Consider the following 24756-nt stretch of genomic DNA (forward strand, 5'->3'; position numbering starts at 1 on the left):
ACTTGTGAATGGCTAAGGGGTCCACAGCAGAAACGACATCCATGACAGAATGACAAGCTTAATAGCTTGATGCGAGTACCTGCTTACAAAACATTCAGGTTACTGAGTATAGTTACCTTTTAGGGTTTTTTTTTGTTTTTTTAAGCAAACAAATTTTGTACCTGTTTAACATGAATTTCCAGTATTTGGGGGGATGTCCTCTTTTGATTCAGCTTTGCAAAATCTCTTTGTAGAGGATACTTTTATGGCAGCCACTCAAATGCAGGGTCTCTAAGCGTGTTTCTGAGGAGAGGGTCTCCTGATCTCTGAGTAAGAGCCCTCCAGCACTCTCTCCAAGTACTGCTACTTCCTTTTTACTTCTCAGTAGTGTTGGCAGCACTATTCACAGTTTCAGCATGTCTTTTTCTCTTTTCTTCTGAGAATTTGATCCGGTAAAGGCTATTCTTATTATATTTCTGTTTTGTTTTTGAATATCTTTAGTAGTCCTGTGGTGGTAGAGAAGGGTGTAGGGATTGTGCTGTGAACAAGCATGCTGAGAAGAGGAGTATCCAGAGCTTCTCTTTTCACTACATATGTCATGTGACTGTGGTTGCTATGGTGTTTGCATGAAAAAAATAAAAAACCCCATTGCCATGTTGTTTTTTTACAGACAACCAGTGATTTATGTACAAAAAAGCAAAACATGAATTTTTCATTGGACTGCAGCCTTCATATAGTTAAAAAAAAAAAAAGATACACAAGACAGAAGACTAAAAACAGAACATTTACAAGATTTGCTCTAAAATAAAATCCACTTCTTTATTTTCAGTTTGCCTAGACAAAGTTATCTGCTGCAAACATAAATGATGTGGAAAAAGTTATTGCCACCAATCAAAAAATCCAACATTTTAATTTTGCCCAGGTTAACAAAAGAAATGAAACAATCCGGTATACAAAATTACATAACACTTTTTATTATGTTGAAAATGAGACATGAATAGACAGCTTGACAAGAAATTTACAAACGTATCAGGTGTTGTAAGAAGGGAATAGACAAACACAGTAAGACACAAACACATTTTCTTATATAACAAACACATTATGGAAATTGTGCAAAAAGTTGTATCACATCTAAAATTCTACATTACGTTTGGTCAAAGGTACTATATTTGCTTCTATAAAAAATATACATGTACAAAAGGTCAGATCTATAAAGAGCTCCAGGAATTAGATAACAATACAAAATTGGTTGTAATACAAATTCACTGTCTGGGTAGTATTTAAATTCTCGTGACAATCTTAAGCTTAAAATGTAAGACAGAAGAACAAATTGGGCCTTTGGGAATGAATGTATATACAAACTTTTGACAAATGAATGTTGTGCACTTTTATCGAGGTAGAAATATTTGACAGATCCGTTTGATGATAAATTAGGAGTTAATCCCATGTGATCTATTTTAAAGCATTCAGAAATACAGATTTTAAATTTACACACACATTGGCAAAGGTTCATTTACTTTTTTTTAAAAAAGGAACATTTATAGTTTCCAGCCACTTAGGGGAAGTATATTCTTCTTGCACCTTATCAGGAAATTGCCACAAAATAGTCTTTACCCTTAAGTCACACATGCACTTTCAGAATGAAAAGATTTAGCAACGTATAAAACATAAAATCTGTGCCCATTGCAATTTAAACATTAGCAGAATAAAACAGGAATATACCACTTAAGACCAGTGCTTATGTTTCATTTATATTTCTATAAAATCTTGGGTAAAACACAGAAGCAAAAATAACTACATAAATAACTCCACTGGCCTACATGTATTAATGTGAATGGAAGCTGCCATACTGATCTCTGCGGGCAGGCATCATTCCACATACAATTTAATGATAAAACATTGTCATTGTGGCTTTGGTCATAAATAATGCTATTCTGGGTACTTTAATTCATGCACTCATCATCTCCCGCATTGACTATTGCAATTCCCTCCTTACTGGTCTTACCTAAATCAGACTCAAACCCAGACGCTCTATTTTGCATGCAGCAGTTAGATTGATTTTCCTTGCAAATTGTTCTCATACTCCTTCATTTAGCTAAAATTCTTGAAAATTCTTCCCCTCTGAATAGGAGCTTTGCATTAAATTAAAGTATATAACCAACATTGGGGCAAGCAGCACTACAAAATATTTCAGGTTCAGTAATTCAAGAAAAACATAGCCTCAGATTAAACCACTGAAAATCTGTCTGCTCCTAATTACAGCAATATGTGAAGAGTGATGTTAAAGTAAATACTTTTTTTTATTTTTAAAACCTCTTACACTAAAACAAATTATTATTGGTCATTTACAAAAGTGCAAATATATGTCATGCAATGCACCGCAAATGATCAGTCATGCGCTTACATAACTGTATACCTGCACAGTTCCCTGGAAGGTATAATTACCGATAACTACTGAACAATGCCCCGGTACACCAGCTCCTCCCAAGAATAAAATGCTACACTTTGCAAACACAGATCCTGCAATCTTGTTGCACTTCCGCTGATGCATTTGCACAAAATTGGATTAAGACATCACAAGAGAGAGACATATCTTTGCACTTTTGTAAATGATCCTTATCGTCTTAGATTTAATGTACATTCATATCTGGCTTTTGAGTTGGGCATCTGAACCAATAGATCAGAACAATTGCTTGTGTGATAGTATTATACCCCTTTCTCACCAAAATTGGACGGATTATTTTCATCCAATTTTAAATCTGTAGTCTCTGAACAAGCAGGTAAAACCTCAAAATTTCCGAACGGGGTCCCTTTGGACTGTCATCGCCAAGATGGAGCAGGAAGAGTTCCTGGCTTCCATAGACATCAAAGATGCCTACCTACATGTTCCTATATGGAGGGGACACCATTGTCTTCTCCGCTTGGTAAGAAGCTCCCACTTTCAGTTCAAGGCCCTACAATTTGGGCTAGCGACCGCTCTACAAGTGTTCACCAAGATCATGGCTGGGCTCTTGTGCCAGAAGGGAGTTACGATAGGGGACTATCTGGATGATCTCCTTCTGAAGGTGCCGTTGGCATTGCTCTTGACACATCACATCCAGATCACAATGCAGTTTCTGAAAGCACACAGGTGGGTTCTGAATCTACCCAAGTTAGCACTCATTCCAGCACAGTGAATGCGCTTCTTGGGACTTGTGTTCGACACAGTGACCCAGAGAGTATATTTAGCGGAAAACAAGGTTCTTGCACTCTTGTGCAAAACCAGGACCCTCCTAGTGCGGAGTGAGGTCTCTCTCCTCAGTTGCATAAAACTCCTGGGAACGATAGTATCAGTGTTCGATGCAGTGACATTTGCACAATTCCACTCTCGACCTCTTCAACGGGAGATTCTTCAGAAATGGTCAGGTTCCCAGGTCCATTTGTACAGGCAGATCATCCGCCTGTCGAAACCCACTCGCCTTTCCCTGATGTGGTGGTTATCCAAATAAAAGCTGGAGAAGGGTCAGTCTCTCCGGTCCTGGCCATGGACCTTAGTTTCGATGGATGCAAGTCTGTTAGGTTGGGGAGGGGCAACGGGGTCTCTGGTCCCCCCAGGAGGCCACACTCCCAATCAATGTCCTGCAACTCAGAGCTATATACAGGACGTTGACTCACGCAAGAGTTTTTTTGTCCGGGAAGCCTCATCAGATTCAGTCAGACAATGTCACGGCAGTGGCATATCTAAATCAACAAGGGGGAATTCGCCGTGTAGGGCCAATTCGGGAGATAGCCAGGATCATGGTATGGGTGGAGCGTCATGTTACCAAGATATCGGCTGTTTACATTCCCGGCGTGGAAAATTGGGAGGCCGACTTCCTCAGCTGGCAGAGGGTTCACTCGGGTGAATGGGTGAATGGTCCCTTCAACAGGCTAGTCTTTGCTCTCCTATTGGAACGCTGGGGCATGTCGGAGATCGATCTCATGACATCCAGGCTAAACTAACAAGTTTCCCTATACTGCTCAATGTCTCGAGACCCTCAAGCACAATTCACAGATGCCGTGACAGTTCCATGGCACTTCCAGCTAGTGTTCCTGTTCCAGTCTTTACCTATGCTCTCGCGGGTGCTAAAAAAGTTAAAAAGATAGCAGGATCCTGGAATCCTGGTAGCCCCTCATTGGCTACGCAGGGTATGGTTTCAGACATTCTGGAACTGGAAGCAGCACTCCCCTTCTATCTGCCAGTGCGACCAGATCTTCTCGTTCAAGGTCCTCTTCTCTGTCACACTTTAGATCATCTAGCTTTGACGGCGTGGCCGTTGAAACCCTAATTCTCAGGGCCAGGGGTTTTTCACAGGAGGTTATTGGTACCCTGATCAAGGCCAGAATGATGTCCTCAGTCATCAGGTCTGGAAGGCATACATTTTTTGGTGTGAGTCCCAGGATCTCCACACATCCAGGTTTAGCCTTCCACAACCGGCCTGGATAAGGGGCTCAAGCCTGGGGTCCCTTAAGGTTCAGGTCTCTGCGCTCTCCATTTATTTTCAGCTCACACTAGAAACCTTCAGAGAGGTTCAGACGTTCTTGCAGGGGGTTCTTCATGTGCAACCCCCCTTCGTTCCTCCAGTAGAGCCTTGGGACCTCAATTTGGTGCTCAATGCACTTACTCAAACTCCATTTGAACCTCTGGAATCCGTTGATTTACGGCATCTCACTTGGAAGACGGTGTTCCTTTTGACTATCTCGTCAGCTCGTAGAGTTTCGGATATGGCAGCACTCTACTGCACCTCTCCTTTCTTGATTTTCCATGAGGATAGAGCGGTACTTCGCACCAAACCCTCCTTTGTTTCCGAAGGTAGTTTCCAGGTTCTACTTAAATCGGGATATTGTGGTCCTGGCTTTCCAGCCTTCTCCTTCAATTGATGAGTTATTGTTGCTGAATGTGGTTCATGCTCTTCGATGTCACGTTGACAGCACTACCTCTATCCATAACATTAAAGATATTTTTGTAAAGCGGGGTTGGCCGGCTTCCAAGCAGTCTAATGCCCGCTGCATCACTTCCACTATTAGACTGGCTTATGTTCGGGCGTCACTCTACCTGAGCTGTTGGCGCTTCTTGGGTGGAACGTCATAGGGTTCAGCGGAGCAACCATGCAGAGCGGCAATATGGTCATCTGTCCATACATTTTCAAAATTCTACAGGTTGCAGGGCTTTGCATCCTCTGATGAGAGCTTTGGGCGCATAGTGTTGCGTGCAGCTGTTCCAGAGCATTCCCACCCTTAGAGGCAGCTTTGGTATGTCCCCAATGTCTCGCAGTGTCCCCCAGTGGTAGGAAAGGAAAAGAAGAATTTTACTCACAAGTAGATAGGTTATAAACAACAGCATATTTTTGTACCAGAAGGCAGCAGAAAAAAAAACATCTTATCAATTTGGGTGGGAAATGGGGGAAAAAGGTAATGGTCATTACAAACCAATGATTCTACTCACAACTGTGCAATTGTTCCAAAACAAATTATCGGCACATTTCAATCACATTTAATGTTAAAATGTTTAGCATGTTTAAAAATCTATAATGAGTATTGGCGATAGTTTTCCTTCAAATTTGAAAAGTGGTGAAATGATCTGTACAGAAGTAGAAAGACTGATTGGCACGGATGTCCCGCAACCTACGTTAATCAATGACACTTACATATCACCGGTGTCAACCAATCATCCAACCTCTCTGTTCAGGGGCGGAATTCTGCACTGATCAGGCCACACCCCCTGCACCCACATAGTTCCGCCCCCACTGAATCTGTGATCTCATTTGTAACGACATACCATAAGATACATAAAATCTAAATACTATAAAAAAGTTACCAGCAATTTTTTTTATATTACTAATTGTTGAGAACGAGCGGGCCACAAGTACTTACAGTCTTGTCCATTTTCAAGTACTTTTTTTAGGTTTTAGAGACAGCTGTTGTAGGGAGGCACGTGGTCATATTAGTCATGCATTAGTCTGAATCCCACAATGTTGGAGGCTTAGTAAAAACCGCATTTAAAGTTTGTCTTAGGTAAGGAAACACATGGTGGAAGATTCTTTTTGGTTCCGAGTTGTCTGGAAATATATTTGGAATGACACGGATTGCAGATTGTCTTTACAGTGCAAAATCTTCCTCTGTTCCTCTAGCGAAAAAAAGAGCTCTAAGAATGTCAGTTCCGTTACTATTTAGTTCCACAAGTGTTAATATTTTTCCCGTCGGAGGCGTCTTCAACCAGCGACACGTGGAAGTCTGTGGAGAGGGTGAAATGAGAGATACAGCCTATAAGGCCTCCAAGGTACTGTCTGTTAGTATGGAGGGCAATCTCCTTCATTCCACCTAGAAGACAAGAAATGACAATATTACATACTTGCGTACTTTCAGTAGGCGACATCCGGGAGATGGGCGCCTTGAATGGCGTCGCTTTAGCCCCGCTCCCACGAGTAAAATGACGTTTTGTCGCGGGGGAAGGGGCCAAAATGACAATTCACAGAGAATCGCGTCATATTGCCAAGGGATTTGCGGGATGTGGGAGAAATGCCAGCTCTCCCGGGAGTTCGACCAGAATTTCGTCAGTCTCTCAGACTTTCCAGGAGAGTTGGCAAGTATGCAATATTAATTTAAATGACCGATTCTTGTAATCACTCATTTCTACCCAAATTTTTTAATAGGATTTCTGCATCTGTGTCATCCCCCTTCACTGAAGATTGAAGCAATCGGTTGTGTTTATTGCCGCTTAGCTTAAACTACTTTAACTTATCTTAGTATTAAAAACTGGGAATAATGATGCGTCTTTCTTAGAACTAATGGGTCTTTAGCTGCCCATTGTACAGATAGTTCAGTTTTGAGCAATAGGTGACCGTCTGAGCCTTCACCTGCGCCCCGCAGGTGAAGGTGCTCCATTATCAGGTTTGTTTGTTATAGCTTGTAACACTCGTGACGTTACTGGTATGTTATTACAGATGTGTCTCTTTCTTTGATCATCATCATCACCATTTATTTATATAGCGGCACTGATTCCGCAGCGCTGTACAGAGAACTCACTCACATCAGCGGCTAGATTGATTTTCCTTACAAACTGTTATTCCTCTGCTGAGCCACTCTGTCAGTCTCTACATTGGCTGCCTGTATTTCAACGAATCCAATATAAAATTCTTCTACTAACATACAAGGCCATTAACAAAATTGCACCGACATACATTTCCTCACTTGTCTCGAAATATCTCCCTACTCGACACCTCCGTTCTGCACAAGATCTACGTCTCTCCTCCACTCTCATCACATCCTCCCATTCTCGGTTACAGGATTTTTTCCGGGCTGCACCTACTTTGTGGAATTCCCTCCCTCGCACAGTAAGACTTTTCTCTAGTCTTCAAACCTTCAAGCGTTCACTGAAAACCCTCCTCTTCAGACAAGGTTATGATATTACTCAAGCATCATCTTAATTTCCCTAGAATACCCTATTGCCATCCTCTACACTGCTAACGCAAGACAACAACCTTCTGACCAACATTGCAACACACACAGCCCACTCAGTACTTTTACCTTTGCAGTCTGGCTGGTCCATTGTGCAATATGATGTAGCACATGCCCTTGTGTTTCTAACTCCCATTGTCCTATAGATTGTAAGCTTTCGAGCAGGGTTCTCTTACCTCTCTGTCTGTATGTATTACCCAGTATTGTCTTATTAATGTTTGTTCCCAATTGTAAAGCGCTAAGGAATCTCCTGGCGCTATATAAATAAATGTTGATGATGATGATGATGATCAGTCACTGCCCCATTGGAGCTTACAGTCTAAATTCCCTAACATACACATACACACACACACGGGTCAATTTTGATAGCAGCCAATTAACCTACCAGTATGTTTTTGGAGTGTGGGAGGAAACCCACGCAACCACAGGGAGAACATACAAACTCCACACAGATAAGGCCATGGTCGGGAATTGAACTCATGACCCCAGCGCTGTGAGGCAAAAGTGCTAATCACTTAGCCACCGTGCTGCCACTTTGATTAAATGGTTTGTTTTTTATTATTATTATTATTATGACTGAGGTTAAGGATAATGTGTGGCCCTTTTGAAGGATAGAGGGCCACCCATGTGGCCCCTGAATTGTGACAGGTTGCCCACCACTGCGCTGGTCTATCCATTTTTTTACAAAAACCTCTCGTTTCACCTTTCAACCCAAATGTTTTACTAACAAAAAGGAAATATCAGTGTCATATTTGCATTAACATGTCACCTACACACGGTTCAGACGGCCATTTTGTGTGTGATCCAATAGTAGTCCATGAAATCAGCAGGACTTGGAGACATTGCTGAGTTCTAGTTCCTAGTAAATGTACAGCCTGAATATTGATCCGTCCCACAAAGTGGCCGCCCCCAAGTGAAGGGTCCGGTTCATACTCCGATATTCATAATCCTAAAACATTATTTCCATAACCCCGGACTCACCAACATAAAGATCTCCATTAATATTCAACTGCCGCATAAAACCAGGAGATTTCCCAGTCCTGGCGCCATAGTCGTCCACTGTAACTTTCCCGGACTGTCCGTCGCTAAAACAGAAGATTTATTGGGAGAACCAGCTTAGAGGATATCTGCAGCCACTTTATAGCCGTTGTGTGAAGGACAAATAATTAGCTTAAAAGTAAAAGTGTACTGTCCAACTCAAAGACCCAGCTGTATTTCTGCATTACAAATCTACACAATTACGCCCAATGATAGCATAGCGACAGAGCTCGACAGTGTTAGTTATGCCAAAGACGCATTACCCTATACGTATACAATATAATGTAATGAAGTGTCAATACACAAGAGATAATAGTGTCTTGACAGTAGTATTAATATATGTGAGCATTATATAAAATGTAAATTAAATATAAAATAAAATGTAATTAAACACAACCACATGAACGTTAATTGGGAATTTTATTTCCTGCAGTAGTTTAAATGGAAAAGACAAATAAGTAGTATGAATAAACAGCAACGACTTGACATAAAACAGCCGTGGCACTAGTGAATGAAGTACTATCAGCTAGGGGAGGGGTGTTTAAATATGCACACAGCCAATCAGAATGGGCTAGATAGTGCTGCAGCCATCGCCATCCTTATCACATATCATTACACCAGGCTGCCGCCATTGTATTTGGGCTACATCAGCAACAAAAGACTCATCCACTGATTAATTCTCCTGCTCTCAAGCAAGATGAAAGTAATGCACTAATGGTGGAATAGACTGTTATTGTGAATAATTACTTCCATATTGTTCCATTTCATATCAAATAACATCTAAAGGTATAAGGTGTTCTTACCGTACAGCTTTGACTCTGTGCCATCGACCGTCGTTAAATGTTCCATTCACCATTATGGAGACCATGCCGCTGCCCAAATTATAGCTACAGAAGAGAGAGAGTGGGAATGAAATGTACATAGAATGGATTATTCCACCTGCGGTGGGGAGGGGTGTTACAATCATTGCCTCCCCCAGACTAGTACATGTGTAGGGATCTCTGGCACCCAGCTGTTTGCACAATGCATCTCATCACCATACTCACTTATATCTAAAACGATCAAACAATACACTATTGGACATGAATGTGGTAGACACACTATTTAATGGATTTATTTTGCCTTTTTTAAAGATTGATAGAAAGTGGGAGAGCTACTTTAAAGGAGAACTCTGCCTAGTATGCCCCCCACCCCCACTACCCATATAGCTGTAGAGTGATTACAATTTGGTAGAACTACTTTGTCCCATAGGATTGAATGAGAGTCCCTGCTGGCATGAGTGAGTGCTGAGGGTAAGTAATTATGTGTAGGAACTGCATTGCATGGAGGTCCACGGGACTGCGTCGCATGGTGGTCACCGGGGCTGTGTCGCATGGTCACTGGGGTTGTGTCACATGGTCACTGGGGTTGTGTCACATGGTGGTCACCGAGTGGTGGTCACCGGGGCTGTGTCACATGGTGGTCACCGGGGCTGTGTCACATGGTGGTCACCGGGGCTGTGTCACATTGTCACAGGGGCTGTGTCACATGGTGGTCACCGAGTGGTGGTCACCGGGGCTGTGTCACATGGTCACAGGGGCTGTGTCACATGGTGGTCACCGGGGCTGTGTCACATGGTCACAGGGGCTGTGTCACATGGTGGTCGCCAGGGCTGTGTCACATGGTCACCGGGGCTGTGTCTCATGGGGGTCACCGAGTGGTGGTCACCGGGGCTGTGTCACATGGTGGTCGCCAGGGCTGTGTCACATGGTCACAGGGGCTGTGTCTCATGGTGGTCACCGGGGCTGTGTCACATGGTGGTCGCCAGGGCTGTGTCACATGGTCACAGGGGCTGTGTCACATGGTGGTCACCGAGTGGTGGTCACCGGGGCTGTCACAGGGGCTGTGTCTCATGGGGGTCACCGAGTGGTAGTCACAGGGGCTGTGTCTCATGGTGGTCACCGAGTGGTGGTCACAAGGGCTGTGTCACATGGTGGTCACCGGGGCTGTGTCACATTGTCACAGAGGCTGTGTCACATGGTGGTCACCGAGTGGTGGTCACCGGGGCTGTGTCACAGGGGCTGTGTCTCATGGTGGTCACCGAGTGGTGGTCACAGGGGCTGTGTCACATTGTCACAGGGGCTGTGTCTCATGGTGGTCACCGAGTGGTGGTCACCGGGGCTGTGTCACATGGTGGTCGCCAGGGCTGTGTCACATGGTCACAGGGGCTGTGTCTCATGGTGGTCACCGGGGCTGTGTCACATGGTGGTCGCCAGGGCTGTGTCACATGGTCACAGGGGCTGTGTCACATGGTGATCACCGAGTGGTGGTCACCGGGGCTGTCACAGGGGCTGTGTCTCATGGGGGTCACCGAGTGGTAGTCACAGGGGCTGTGTCTCATGGTGGTCACCGAGTGGTGGTCACAAGGGCTGTGTCACATGGTGGTCACCGGGGCTGTGTCACAGGGGCTGTGTCTCATGGTGGTCACCGGGGCTGTGTCACATGGTGGTCACCAGGGCTGTGTCACATGGTCACAGGGGCTGTGTCACATGGTGGTCACCGAGTGGTGGTCACAGGGGCTGTGTCTCATGGTGGTCACCGAGTGGTGGTCACAGGGGCTGTGTCTCATGGGGGTCACCGAGTGGTGGTCACCGGGGCTGTGTCACATGGTGGTCGCCAGGGCTGTGTCACATGGTCACAGGGGCTGTGTCACATGGTGGTCACCGAGTGGTGGTCACCGGGGCTGTCACAGGGGCTGTGTCTCATGGGGGTCACCGAGTGGTAGTCACAGGGGCTATGTCTCATGGTGGTCACCGAGTGGTGGTCACAGGGGCTGTCACAGGGGCTGTGTCTCATGGTGGTCGCCAGGGCTGTGTCACATGGTCACAGGGGCTGTGTCACATGGTGGTCACCGAGTGGTGGTCACCGGGGCTGTCACAGGGGCTGTGTCTCATGGGGGTCACCGAGTGGTAGTCACAGGGGCTGTGTCTCATGGTGGTCACCGAGTGGTGGTCACAGGGGCTGTCACAGGGGCTGTGTCACATGGTGGTCGCCAGGGCTGTGTCACATGGTCACAGGGGCTGTGTCGCATGGTGGTCACAGGGGCTGTGTCGCACGGTGGTCACAGGGGCTGTGTCGCATGATGGTCAGCGATGTGCTGCATAGTGGTCACTGAGGTTGTATTAAACAATGGTGGTAATTACAAAGCATTTTACATTACACACCCAAATAAAGCCACACTCATGAGTCCCAATTACATTCACATTTGCTACTTTGCATGACCACACTCAATAATTGCAGTCACATCCCTATATTCTTTTGCTTGCATGATTTGGGCAATGTAAGATGCTTTACTTAATGCTTTGTGGCTAGAAGAGGCTGACTGTAGTATATGAAGCCACAGGCTCGGGAGCACTTCATACCATTTTATGTGGCATAACCAAATTACCTAAAAACAAGGTTCCCTTCCTGAAGCCCCAGTGAGATAAAGTCGCTGTTTGGTCTCATAGGACTGTCCCCCCTCCACATAAGCAGGCCGTCCTTCACTGTGGTCTTAAACCTCATGAATAGGTTTGATCGTGATCCGGAAACTCTGGAAAACAAAAAGACGATGCAATATAGGTTATTTACAGTTCTGTAATACATGCAGATCCGCAGTGCATGATGTGCCCCTTATAAGGGATAAACATGACAGAGGGACAAGAGGGCGACGATGGTGGAGAAGCAAAAGTTTGCTCCTTCTAAAGGGAAGAGTTGGGGATTTCATTACGGAGTGTCTGCTAAACGTACATTCGTGCCCTTTATATTTCACTTACATGTAAACATGATATTATGGTTTGAAGAATAAGATATCTGAATAAATCTCAAACATTTAAAGCACATTTACGGGTTGGGAGAGGGGTTAAGCATTGCGGGTAACTGCAAACCTTTATTCTCCATGGGTAAAGGACCTAATTTTGAGCAAGTAAAGGCCCTATTTTACATTAATTTATAATAAAGGCTATATATAATGAGGCTTAAAAATATGCATGAAATAACTGGTGTATTTATACTTAAACAAATATGTCTAGCACCCTCTCTCACTCTGCAACAGGTTGCCAAGTTACGAGGGAGCTGCTTCTATAACAGAGCAGCCACAGAGTGACTGACAGCTTGGCAGTCTTCATTTGCAGAAATGCACTGTGTGGATTGGTTCATTTATATCCAGGGGTGTCAAAGAAAATGAAATGTCTGTTTACAAGTTATCAAAAATCATGACAAACTGGCACACAAGGTAGCACTTACCTTTTTAGAATCTCTCGACTGTCATATATGAGATAACTGCGACCAATAAACTGTGGGATTTCGATGGCCTCTGTAATGACTAGGAACAAAAATAGACTTTATATTCTCAACGCCTATTATGTGCGCAATAAACATATATTCAATATCACGCAAGAGTCAAAGGGGTAGATTTATCAATCCTTCTTAAAAGGAAAATTGGAGATGTTGTCCATAGCAACCGATCAGATTCTAGCTATCATTTACCCAGCATATTCTTGAAAATGATAGTTAAAATCTGATTGATTGCTATAGGCAATACCTCCACTTTTCCTTTTTTAAAAGATTTACTGAATCTACCCAAGATCTGTATTAGTGCCCTCATGTGGGTATTTCTCCATCATGTGGATATTTCTCCATTACTATAATCAATAATTTGAATATATTACGGGTATGTTGTCATATAGATTTTTTTTAATGGTAAGCGTTCTGGCTCGTAACAGAGTTGGAGGCACAAGTCAAACTACGTTTAGAGGTCTGTGGATATATGCCAGTGGTTGCTCTTCACAGATTAGTTTGAGAGGTCTGTGGAGATATACCAGAGGTTGTGCTTCACAGAGCACCCAGGCGTAATTCTTGACTCTCCGCAGAACTTTTTCATAGAAGTTTGCTAAAACTTGTAAAATTTTAGTCAAGGGGGAGGAATGGGGGTTACAAATGTGTGTTATGCCATTTTTTTATGAAACTTTTCAACAACTTTTCAAATAGCAGACTTTTTTTTAAACAATTATTTACACAGAGTACCGCACATGGGAACGGCTTTATTACAGGCGGTGAGAGTACCTGCAAATGCGCTTGTCAGCCAAACGGGTCCTACTAAAAGTATAGGCCTTCTGTGGAGAAGCGTGCACGCTAAACAACGTAGTAAAAATGTACACAAAAGTGACACATCATGAAGGCGGCACCATGGTCTCCTTACGCTCATCTTTTATTTTAGCCATCAATAATTCTAAATCAAGCAGTACTTTAGGACAAACATGGAAACTTTTATTTCATTGAGACGGGGAAGGGGGGCACTACAGGGTGGGAGGTTGTACTCTGACGTGACATCAGTATTGCACCTACTATAGCTCATACTTGCCAACATTTGTATTTCTTTTTCCGGGAGATGCCGGTTGGGACGTGGCCTTGCAGGGGGCGGGGCGCCGAAATCGCGTCATTTTGGCCCTGCCCCCGTGACAAAATGACGCAAATCGCGTCATTTTACAGTGGGGGCGAGGCTAAACGCCGCGATTCCGGGTGAATTGCGGTGTTTAAACAGAATTCTGCCCACTTCCTATCAGGGAGATTGCCACACTCGTCCGGGAGACTCTCGCAAAATGCGGGAGTCTCCCGGACATTCCGGGAGAGTTGGCAAGTATGCTATAGCTTTATCTGTGTTTTTGATTGTGCATCGGCTGCTGTTCGTAAAGGGGCTCTATAGTATATGGGGGACAATTATGAAAACTAACAGAGTAAAGGTGGTGTTGTCCACAGGAACCAATCAGATTCTGTCAACTCTCAGCTTCGAAAGTGAATTGGTTGCCGTGGACAACACCACCTTCTCCTTTGTTTACATTAGTTTTAAATGTCTCCCATTGTGTGTCCTCTGATCCCCATTATTTCCTATCAGCTCTTGGTGTTGATGTACTACAGAACTGCACTACCTGTTACAGACAGCTGAGGTGTAATATTCTACTATTACAGTACTTACTATTGATGCAGTAATTTCCACATTCTGCAGCAAGTCACAAAAAAACAGAACATTCATATTCCAAGTGAGACATGATTCTATGCAGTTATAACATGCATATAATATACAAGAGAAATAACAAAGCAGTGAATTGGCAGATTCAAGCTGAAACAGTAAGTATTGGAGATTTAGTGTGTCAGGTCAAAGAATTTTATTGATGAATGAAGAATATTGTGATGTCCTGTGTGTACTAAAACCATACTTACCTACACTCCTGGAACGTCCGGGAGACTCCCTTATTCATCCTAGTGAGCTCCAGTCCAGAGTCCTAACGTAAAATTTTAGCACCTGGGGCGAGAAGGAGAACGGTCGCCCCTCTAGCCCTCAATTTTAACCAAAGGAAACCCAAAATATTCATAAACTGCGGCCCCCCTTTAGCGTTGTACCCTGGACGGGCCCCCTCTCGCACACCCCTAGTTACAGCCCTGCTCCAGCCACTATAAAAGTGCAGTTCACTAGGCGAATCAGCTGCAATCTATAGCAGTGTAACCTGTCAATGTCACTTGACAGTAAAAGCTGAGCTGCCCCACATGGTGGCATTATTGAGCTGTATAAGCACAAAGGGGTATCCTGAGGCTATATACGGGGTATTATGGGAACAGATCATGCCACCGTTTGCATCATGCGTCAGTGATGTCACTGCTGCTAATGAATTGATAGGCTGAATTCTTGTCAATATTAGATTAAACCACAAATTGGCCGCCTCCATTTTGTTTAGGCAACAGGAATATTTTAAAAGACACTATAACATACACTACTGCACTACATTCCAAAGTCCAGAACAATATGTGATGTAGTTTAAAATACCAGACAGAGCAATACTTTAGGATCAAACACATCATAGACAAATGGGAAAAAGGTTAATGTAAAGAAAATTATTGTAAAATGCAGCATCTTCATAGCAAATCTAGAGGAGAGAGCACCATCTAGTGGTAACAAACATAATAACATCTGTGAGATCTTTCGCATCTGCTTTCACAATACTTCTAATATAAAGGTTAGTTTGACGGAGGGGTGTGCACCGGCCACTTTTCGGGTTTTGGGTTCTGATTAGCTTGAGGTTTTGGGTTCTGATTGGTTTTGCCAAAACACCCCACGAAAGGTTTTGGTTCTGATTTAGGGTTTTGGGTTCTGATTTTTTTTTAAAGAAGCATAAAAAGTGCTAAAATCCATATTTTTGTTTTTTTTTCACTCCTACGCTATTATTAACCTCAATAACATTCATTTCCACTCACTTTGGCTTTTTGGATTTTACATGCCCTCTACTAGGAGATTGGGCATCGGCCTTGGCAGACGACGTTGATGGCATTTCATCGTCTATGTCACGACTAGTGGCAGCAGCTTCAGCATTAGGAGGAAGTGGTTCTTGATCTTTCCCTACTTTATCCTCCAAATTTTTGTGCTCCATTATAATTTAATCTCTGGTACTAATATTTCTGGACTGCAGGAACAGTGAACGTAGTTTAATCTCTGGTACTAATATTTCTGGACTGCAGGAACAGTGAACGTAGTTTAATCTCTGGTACTAATATTTCTGGACTGCAGGAACAGTGAACGTAGTTTAATCTCTGGTACTAATATTTCTGGACTGCAGGAACAGTGGACGTATTTATATATTGCAGTACTAATATTTCTGGACTGCAGGAACAGTGAACGTATTTATATATTGCAGTACTAATATTTCTGGACTGCAGGAACAGTGAACGTATTTATATATTGCAGTAATAATATTTCTGGACTGCAGGAACAGTGACCGTAGTTTAATATTGCAGTACTAATATTTCTGGACTGCAGGAACAGTGGACGTATTTATATATTGCAGTACTAATATTTCTGGACTGCAGGAACAGTGACCGTAGTTTAATATTGCAGTACTAATATTTCTGGACTGCAGGAACAGTGAACGTATTTATATATTGCAGTAGAATTTTATTTATAGTTCTTTTATAAAAAAATTTATAACTTTTTTTTATTATTTTTGTAGATTTTTTTTTTTATTTTTTTATAATTTTTTTATAATTTTTTAATAACAATGGACTTAGCAGGACAGAGCACAGGACACAGCACCACTGGACTCAGCAGGACAGAGCACAGGACACAGCACCACTGGACTCAGCAGGACAGAGCACTGGACAAAGCACCACTGGACTCAGCAGGACAGAGCACAGAACAAAGCACCACTGGACTCAGCAGGACAGAGCACAGAACAAAGCACCACTGGACTCAGCAGGACAGAGCACAGAACAAAGCACCACTGGACTCAGCAGGACAGAGTGACAGGACACAGCAGCACTAAAAAAACCAACCTCCCTCATCCCTGATCTGAGCCCGACTGAAGATGGCGGCGGCAAGCGGGGAATTTTTAGAACCTGAGTCTCGCGAGATCCGACGGTGGGATTTGGAGCTCAGCCTCGCTTTCAGTGTTTCTCCCCGCCGGAAATACCTGAACAGTGCTCGGATCACCGTTGGATCCGCACTGTTCAGGTGGGCTCGGATTGCAATAATCCGAGCCCGCTCATCTCTAGTTTGACGCTCCTGTGAATGTATAACGTTGACGCACTAACAATCTTACTGGTATTAAGTTCACTAAAAAGGAGCAATGACAATAAACCAGCAGTTCATGCTTATTAAATGTACATTGCTTACACAGCTCATTGGTTATATGAAATGATCCAAGTACCTTTCTGACAGTTCCTCCCATCGAAGCCCAATGGACAATCACATTCGTAGCTGTCGTGTTTGGGTCTACAGCTACCACCGTTGGCACACGGCACATTGGCACAGGGGTGGGCGGCGTTCACAAGATTTACTCCAGAATTCAGTCCGTGTACCAGGTTAACGATCCGGTCATTGAGTATGAGCTATGTACAAAGACAAGCAGACAAATGAAGGTATTGTTATTAGAAGAGATATTGCCTATTACACAGAGGAACACTGGTATGGTGGAGATAACTTCCAGGCATGGTTTGGAGAAAATTAATATATAATTAAGTTGATTTTGAAGGAAAATTAATGCTGGATGTACCTGGTCAGAAAACCTCGAGCCACAGTCTACAGATGCCCTATTAATAAATACTATGTCACAGGATAGTCTCAGTTTGTGCTTTAATCTTGGATACAGAAGTCATGTTGAATGCATACAGAATTACATAAACATTGTATATTTGTTACTGATCATGCCACCTGCTAATAATGTATCTGACCCCACCTTACCCCCTGCTCTTGTTCCACCTTTCCTCCCAATGTTCTTACCCGCAACGTTGACCATCTGCATATATGTGGGATCTTTTTCTTATGTACTTTTGATTCTAGATCAGTGGAGGTAAGTATTGTATGCAGACCTTTTATATACATATATAACTATATCACACTTTTGGTTGGTGTGTTCTGGGAGATCCCGGGGGAAGGTGGGCGTGTGGGGGCCGAATTGCGTCATTCGGCCCCTAAACAGGCAACACAATTTTACCCTATTCCAACTAAGCCCCGCCCACCATGTTAACTAACGAAGGATGCTGCATGCGGGAGGTTGCCCTGCTATTCTGGGAGTCCAGGAATACTCCTGGAATTTCGGGAGTCTCCCGGACATTCCAGGAGAGTAGGTAACTATGAACTATATAGTTAGATATATACAGGGGATAATACATGCACTATATCAGGAAGTCATCTGGAAGCCCCCTATAAAGGAGGAACCCCCTTCCCCCGCATACTGCCTAGCCCCCTGCACTTGGAAGTACAAGTGGCGAGTCCCAATACTAGTTTGGCTGAAGTTCTTTAATTATAAATAAAAAAAACAAAAACATTATATCTAGGATATACAAATGAAAAAGTAAGATCTCCCCTTTAGAACAGACACTCCAAAATGATGACACTCCAAAAACATACTGGTAGGTTAATTGGCTGCTAACAAATTGACCCTAGTCTGTGTGTGTGTTAGGGAATTTAGACTGTAAGCTCCAATGGGGCAGGGACTGATGTGAATGAGTTCTCTGTCAGCGCTGCGGAATTAGTGGCGCTATATAAATAAATGGTGATGATGATGATGACATTGATAGTGGAAATTCCAGTTTTGCTTTTCACCAAAATAGTTATATTCTTTCGATATAAATATTTTACAAATACCAGATATCACCTGCTCGATATATAACCTGCTCTGGAAAAGCTGTACTGATCTGCAATGAATCAATGTAAGTACTAGAGATGGGAGTACAACAGTTCTTTATGTTTTAATCAGTGAGTCAGGTCTAGAGGGCAGATTCCCCATAATTCCTCCCCATGTGTCTGTCTGTCCTACAATACTCACTTTCTGAATACTCCCAGTGAAAGGTCTCAGGACTCCAGAGTTTTTCTTGACCATGTCGTAGTCAGGAACTCCACCAATGTAAATGGCCGGGTTACACTTTATCTGAGTGAATCCACCCTGGAATATAAGGACAAGTGTCTTATTAATAGCACAGTATTCATGCTGAGATCATGCTGCTCATAGTAAAGATTAGGGGGGTGTCTGAAATGCCGAAAACAGGGGATCTAAAAATCCAAATGGGTAATTTCTACATTGTTGGTAGATATAATTATTACTCAAAGTGACAATATTTGCCGTCTTTGTGGTATGGTATTAATTAATGATTTTATTTTATTTAAAAGTGTGTTATAAACACAGTGATTACCCCTGTCCTATACACTAATAGAGATAGAGCTTTGTTCATGCATTTCTGCACAACGCCTAGTGTGTAAGTCAACAGTGGGGGCCACAGGTTTCATCCAAAGCTATGATTGGTCCGATGCTCGTCGGTGCTAAGGATGGAAGACTTCATAGTGTACATCATAGGGACTGAACTTCTCAGGTTGTTCCTTAAAGTACTCCCCAAAATACTGCTGTTTGTGCTACTATTATGTTATGTGACTACAATGTGGACCCCCCCTTCCTTTTACAACAGAGCTTCTCTATTCAGTAAGTATAGGAGGAGTAAATCCCCCCAAGTTTATGGCTGCACGGTGACTTGGTGGTTAGCACTTCTGCCTCACAGCACTATGGTCATGAGTTTGATTCCCAACCATGGCCTTATCTGTGTTGAGTTTGTATGTTCTCCAAATGTTTGCGTGGGTTTCCTCCGGGTGCTCCGGTTTCCTCCCACACTCCAAAAACATACTGGTAGGTTAATTGGCTGCTATTAAATTGCCCTTAGTCTCTCTCAGTGTGTGTGTGTGTGTGTTAGGGGATTTAGACTGTAAGCTCCAATGGGGCAGGGACTGATGTGAGTGAGTTCTCTGTACAGCGCTGCGGAATTAGTGGCGCTATATATATAAATAAATAAATGATGATGATGAACAGTAGTAACTTAATTGGAAATGTACTATACTCTATTCCTATACAGTGGCTGCTTACACAACAGTTTCTGGAAGGCAATCATATGTTTTCCTTCCTTCCCAATGGTTAAGTTTACATTGTATGCTTTTGAGCTTGTTTATTGCTCTATTTGTTTTTTATTGCTGCATTCTGTATTATAACTGTTGAAAAGTTTCATATTTTTTGAACGATTGTGTTCTCACAGATAGACATTGCTGGGATATTAGAAGCTAATGGCTGCATTATGTACTACCCTACTCTATATCGTCAACCGCAAATTATTAGGATACAGGGCCGGGCTGGCCACCTGGCGCTTCTGGCAAATGACAGAAGGGCCGATGGCCAGATGGGCCGGTCCGCATGCCCGCCGAGCAGCAACAGCACCCTGCCGCCTATGCAAGCAATCACATGGGATGGCACCAGTCACGTGGGGCCGTCCCATGTGATTGCTCACATAGGCGGCAGTCACTGATTCTCCATCTGCTGGGCAGCGCGCAGAGCGCGCTGGATGTACAAAGGTAAGCGTCTGTGCGTGTGTGTAATATGTCTGTGTGGCTACTAGTGTGGCTGTGTGGCAAATTGTGTGGCTAATAGTGTGGCTGTGTGGCAAATAGTGTGGCTAGGTGTTTAATATTGTGTTTGTCTGTGTGGCTATAAATTTTATAAAATGTGGGATGCGCCACGATATATATGCGTCAAGAATAAAAAATACCCTTAGATGGCAGACTGTGTATAATACCAGTTTATTTTATAAATCTCCAAAAATGTACATATAAATAAAAATATTAAAAAACAATTGGATGTGATAATATAAAACAAAACCAATAAACCTGGAAATGAATATTTAGTGACTGGCCAGTACACTTAAAAATATAATAACCTCATTATATGAGTATGACAGTGTGACATCAATAATCCAGAGAAAGATATAAATCTATTGAGTCTGGTCACAAGTGTAAAACATGTGTATATCTGTATGTCTGTGTGGCGAATAGTGTGTCTGTGTGGCCCCATGTTGCTATAGTGTGTTTTTGGCCATGTTCACATAGTGTGCGTGTGCGCGTAGTATTCTAATATAATATGTGAGGGAAGGGAGGATCTTAATATAGTGTGGGAGGTAGGCTATTTAATGGTGGAGTGTAGGTGGGGGCTAATTATTTAAGATGAGGTGAAGGAACCTTGTATTTAATGCTTGGGTGGTTTAGGGCTATCAATTGAATATGGGGCTGATTTTGGGGAGGAGGGCTATTTATTAAATGTGAATATGAATTATTTATTGTCGGGGACGGTTGGGGAAAATGGCTATATTTATTAAACTTCAATGCTATTTAATTTATTGCTGGGACTGTTTGGAGGGAGGGAAATATGTTTTGAGTAAATGGGTATACTGTTAATTTAATGTTGGGGCTAGTTGCCTGGAAATAGGCCTACTTATTAAATGTGTATATTATTATTGTGGGGACTTGAGGGAGGCCTAATTATAAAACGTGAGTGCTATTGTTTTAACACCTAGGCTGGTTGGAGTTTTCTAAATCTCATGTACCCATTTTTTTTCAAAATAGGGCATCCAATATTCAAGGATCAAGACAAGAATGAACTGAGCTAAAGAAACCAGCTGCTACAAGCGGTGAAAGTGACCAAGACAGGTAGGAGAGAGCAGGACAGTCTGTGAACTGTCCTGAATCTGGTGGGGCAGTCCTGAATTTGGGTGACTGTCTCCCTTAGTCAGGAATTGGTCCGACTGCAAGGACAGTTGGGAGGTATGTCCTGCTTCACAACGTACTGCTTGTGAAGGCAAAGCTGTGTGCTTCTAACAGTAGTGTCTGCGTATTTGTCTAAAATGATAAATGTAATGTATTATTATAATGTATGTATCAATGCCCCATGTTGGCCACACCCACAACACAATGAGGTCACGCCCTGTTCGGCATATAGTTCACATATTTTCTTTCCTACTGGAACTGAAGTGGACCTGTATTTAAATGCCAGGGCTAATTTTTAGTCCCAGTCTGGCCCTGTTAGGATATTAGAAGTCACTGAGGAGTTTTTAAAGAGATTATGGAAATCTGAGCTGACCCACTATCCATAATAATTTACAATAGGGTGTTATAGTTTAGGATACACAAGTTTTCCTAATAAAAATTAGCACCTCCGGTGTACTATAAGAATATGGTTGACTGTACTGTATTCTGATATCTGTACAGATGTAAGAGTCGGGTGACGCGGGTGTAACGCTGAATTGGATCCTATAAGCCATCGGGTCAGACAATACCAACTTGTTCACTACAAAACATTTTGGTAAGAATGAGACGTTGGTACAAACCTCGGACATCCCCTCGACTTGTCCCTGGTTATCCACTTGTAAGAGGCCATTCTTAGCCGTCCGAGAGACTCGCAGCTCGTGCCACTGGCCCAGGCTTACTGGCTTCTCACTTCTGATTTCAAAACAAACAAAATATACATATATATTTTACTGGAAATTATGATAAGCTTCTATAAACATTGATAGCAACAGATCCACAAGAAAGCTGTAATCATTTCTGAATAGCGCAGCACGGTGGCTAAGTGGTTAGCACTTCTGTCTCACAGCGCTGGGGTCATAAGTTCAATTCCCGATCATGGCCTTATCTGTGTGGAGTTTCTATGTTCTCCCCGTGTTTGCGTGGGTTTCCTCCGGGTGCTCCGGTTTCCTCCCACACTCCAAAAACATACTAGTAGCTTTATTGGCTGCTATCAAAATTGACCCTAGTCTCTCTCTCTCTCTGTCTGTGTGTATATGTTTGGGAATTTAGACTGTAAGCTCCAATGGGGCAGGGATTGATGTGAATGAGTTCTATGTACAGCGCTGCGGAATCAGTGGCGCTATATAAATAAATGGTGATGATGATGATGATAGCGTATGTCCCAGAATTGGAGCACTGGTATTTAAACAGAGGTACTATAATGACCACACTTTTTAATAACATCTATTTTTCTATATTCATTCCATAAACAGATGGTTATCATATATAAATAATACAATGAGTAACCACGTAGTGTGGCTCTATGTGGAACGAAGTTCACACACTGAACTTTTTGAAAAGATTCACCTCTTGCGCTTACCTTATCACCGCTGTTCCCGAGCCGCAGTCAAACCTGAAAACCACGTAGCCGTTCACCATGTTGATGGATACGAAATCCTTGCTGTCCGCGTCGTAGCTGTAGAGGACACTCCCATCCTCCGCGTCCGGCCGGAACGTCATGTCAAACTCCATGAATGAGAGGTAGTGGTGTGGTTCAAACGGCCATCTGGTCTCAGCGAAGGAGCGCGCAGTCTCGTTGAACTGCGGAATGGCCAGGATGAAAGCTGGAACGCAGAGGAACAGGTTTCAGTTTTATGAGAACAATGGCGAAAACAGTGTGATATTATTGATAAAAGGCGAGATAAGTTCAGAATAAGATATGTACAGTGGGCCTGATTCATTAAGGAAAGCAAGTCGAAAAAATTAGTAACTTTGAACCGTGGCAAAACCATGTTACAACGCAAGGGGTGCATATGAGTTTATTATTTTGCACATAAGTTAAATACTGGCTGTTTTTTCATGTAGCACACAAATACTTGATAGATTTATTTTTACACTGACATTAAAAGTTGATTTAGGACATGCCCTACACCAACTATAAATCTGTCCTCACATTTTAAATTTAGCTCCCCCTCCAATGCAACATGGTTTTGCGAAGGTGCAAAGTTACTCTCTTTTTTTTTTTTTTGCTTTGCTTCCCTTAATGAATCAGGCCCAGTGTTTTCAAATATAATTCAAAAATCATTTCCCTATTTCCCCACATTTAAGAATCTCAAAGCATGGGATTTTTATTCTGTAGAATGGGGATTTTTTTTTATTTGTGAGTCCCACATTCATAAAGGAATAAAATAATATTTGAAAAAAATATGTATAAAGTATTTATTCCCCTTGGTCAATCCTTTTTTCATAAGTCCCTATTAATTATCACCCCTATGCAAATGTGAGCTTGAAATTATATGGGGTATAAAAACTTTATCCATTTAATAATGTCTATAGTTTATTTTTACTAATTTGTGGACAAAAAAATTAAAATATTTATTTTGATTTGACATGGGATTTAATACTTCCACAGTAGAGTCACTGTTCTAAGTTCCAGGTTACTGAGGATGAAAAACAGATCATCAAGTAAAGTTCCACGTTCTATAAATTCTATCTGTGTTGTGTGCAAATTAAAAAGCCCCAAATAAGGAATCTGCCAATGTAACCTTGCTGGGGTGGAATTCTTAGGTGATATTCAGATTAGCTGACCTGTTAAAATCATCCCAAATGTTTAATTAGCTACTTATAATTACTGATTTAATTAATTAATCTAAGCCTATAGTGTATCCTAACTAATTGAACAAATGATGAAGACTTACAGATATATGGCAAACAATTAAGGGCTATTTTATTTGCGTTAAATGTTTTAGAAATGTTTAGCGGTAGTTTTGTGTACTGTAAAAAAAAATAATCTTCAGATATTGCCTCATTGTCAAAATATAATCTTGTGATACTACTTACATGTGTGTCTTAGCATAGGTGGATTTGTGGTAGAACCATCGTGTAAAGACTAAAGATATTCTTTGATCAACTCGTATCCAATATTTACTCCTTTGTTTAAATTGCATACCCAGGATGCTTTTGTCCTTTAAACCATAACCTTCAATATCTTAACCACTTAACTTAACATAACTATAATAAAGACAGGGAGACTTATATGAGTGACTAAAGAAGGTCACAGTTTATTTATGTGATGATGAACGTGAACTGTGAGGCAGTGACATCGACTGATATTGAGAACCAAGCGTGGATAACTAACGGCCTAATCAGGCGCGGGCTGACGTCCG

At 42.5% G+C, this 24756-nt stretch overlaps 1 protein-coding gene across 2 annotated transcripts in view; it reads right to left on the bottom strand.

Moving 5' to 3' along the window:
• Positions 1-930: 930 nt before the first annotated feature.
• EGFLAM (EGF like, fibronectin type III and laminin G domains) overlaps positions 931-24756 on the bottom strand; it is a 122018-nt gene continuing 98192 nt past the window's right edge. Inside the window, exons 15-24 of one of the 2 annotated variants that reach the window (XM_075184225.1) lie at positions 22971-23214; positions 22192-22303; positions 18825-18941; positions 17205-17385; positions 14486-14509; positions 12757-12835; positions 11921-12064; positions 9297-9380; positions 8437-8540; positions 931-6318 (exon numbers count right to left, since the gene is read on the bottom strand). In XM_075184225.1, the coding sequence (XP_075040326.1) occupies positions 6164-6318; positions 8437-8540; positions 9297-9380; positions 11921-12064; positions 12757-12835; positions 14486-14509; positions 17205-17385; positions 18825-18941; positions 22192-22303; positions 22971-23214 (1244 nt within the window). In that variant the 3' untranslated portion in view covers positions 931-6163. The remainder of the gene's footprint in view (positions 6319-8436; positions 8541-9296; positions 9381-11920; positions 12065-12756; positions 12836-14485; positions 14510-17204; positions 17386-18824; positions 18942-22191; positions 22304-22970; positions 23215-24756) is intronic. The other variant, XM_075184226.1, reaches the window with a different exon arrangement.

This window comes from Mixophyes fleayi, chromosome 1 (genome assembly GCF_038048845.1).
Source record: "Mixophyes fleayi isolate aMixFle1 chromosome 1, aMixFle1.hap1, whole genome shotgun sequence".
Lineage (NCBI taxonomy): Eukaryota > Metazoa > Chordata > Amphibia > Anura > Limnodynastidae > Mixophyes > Mixophyes fleayi.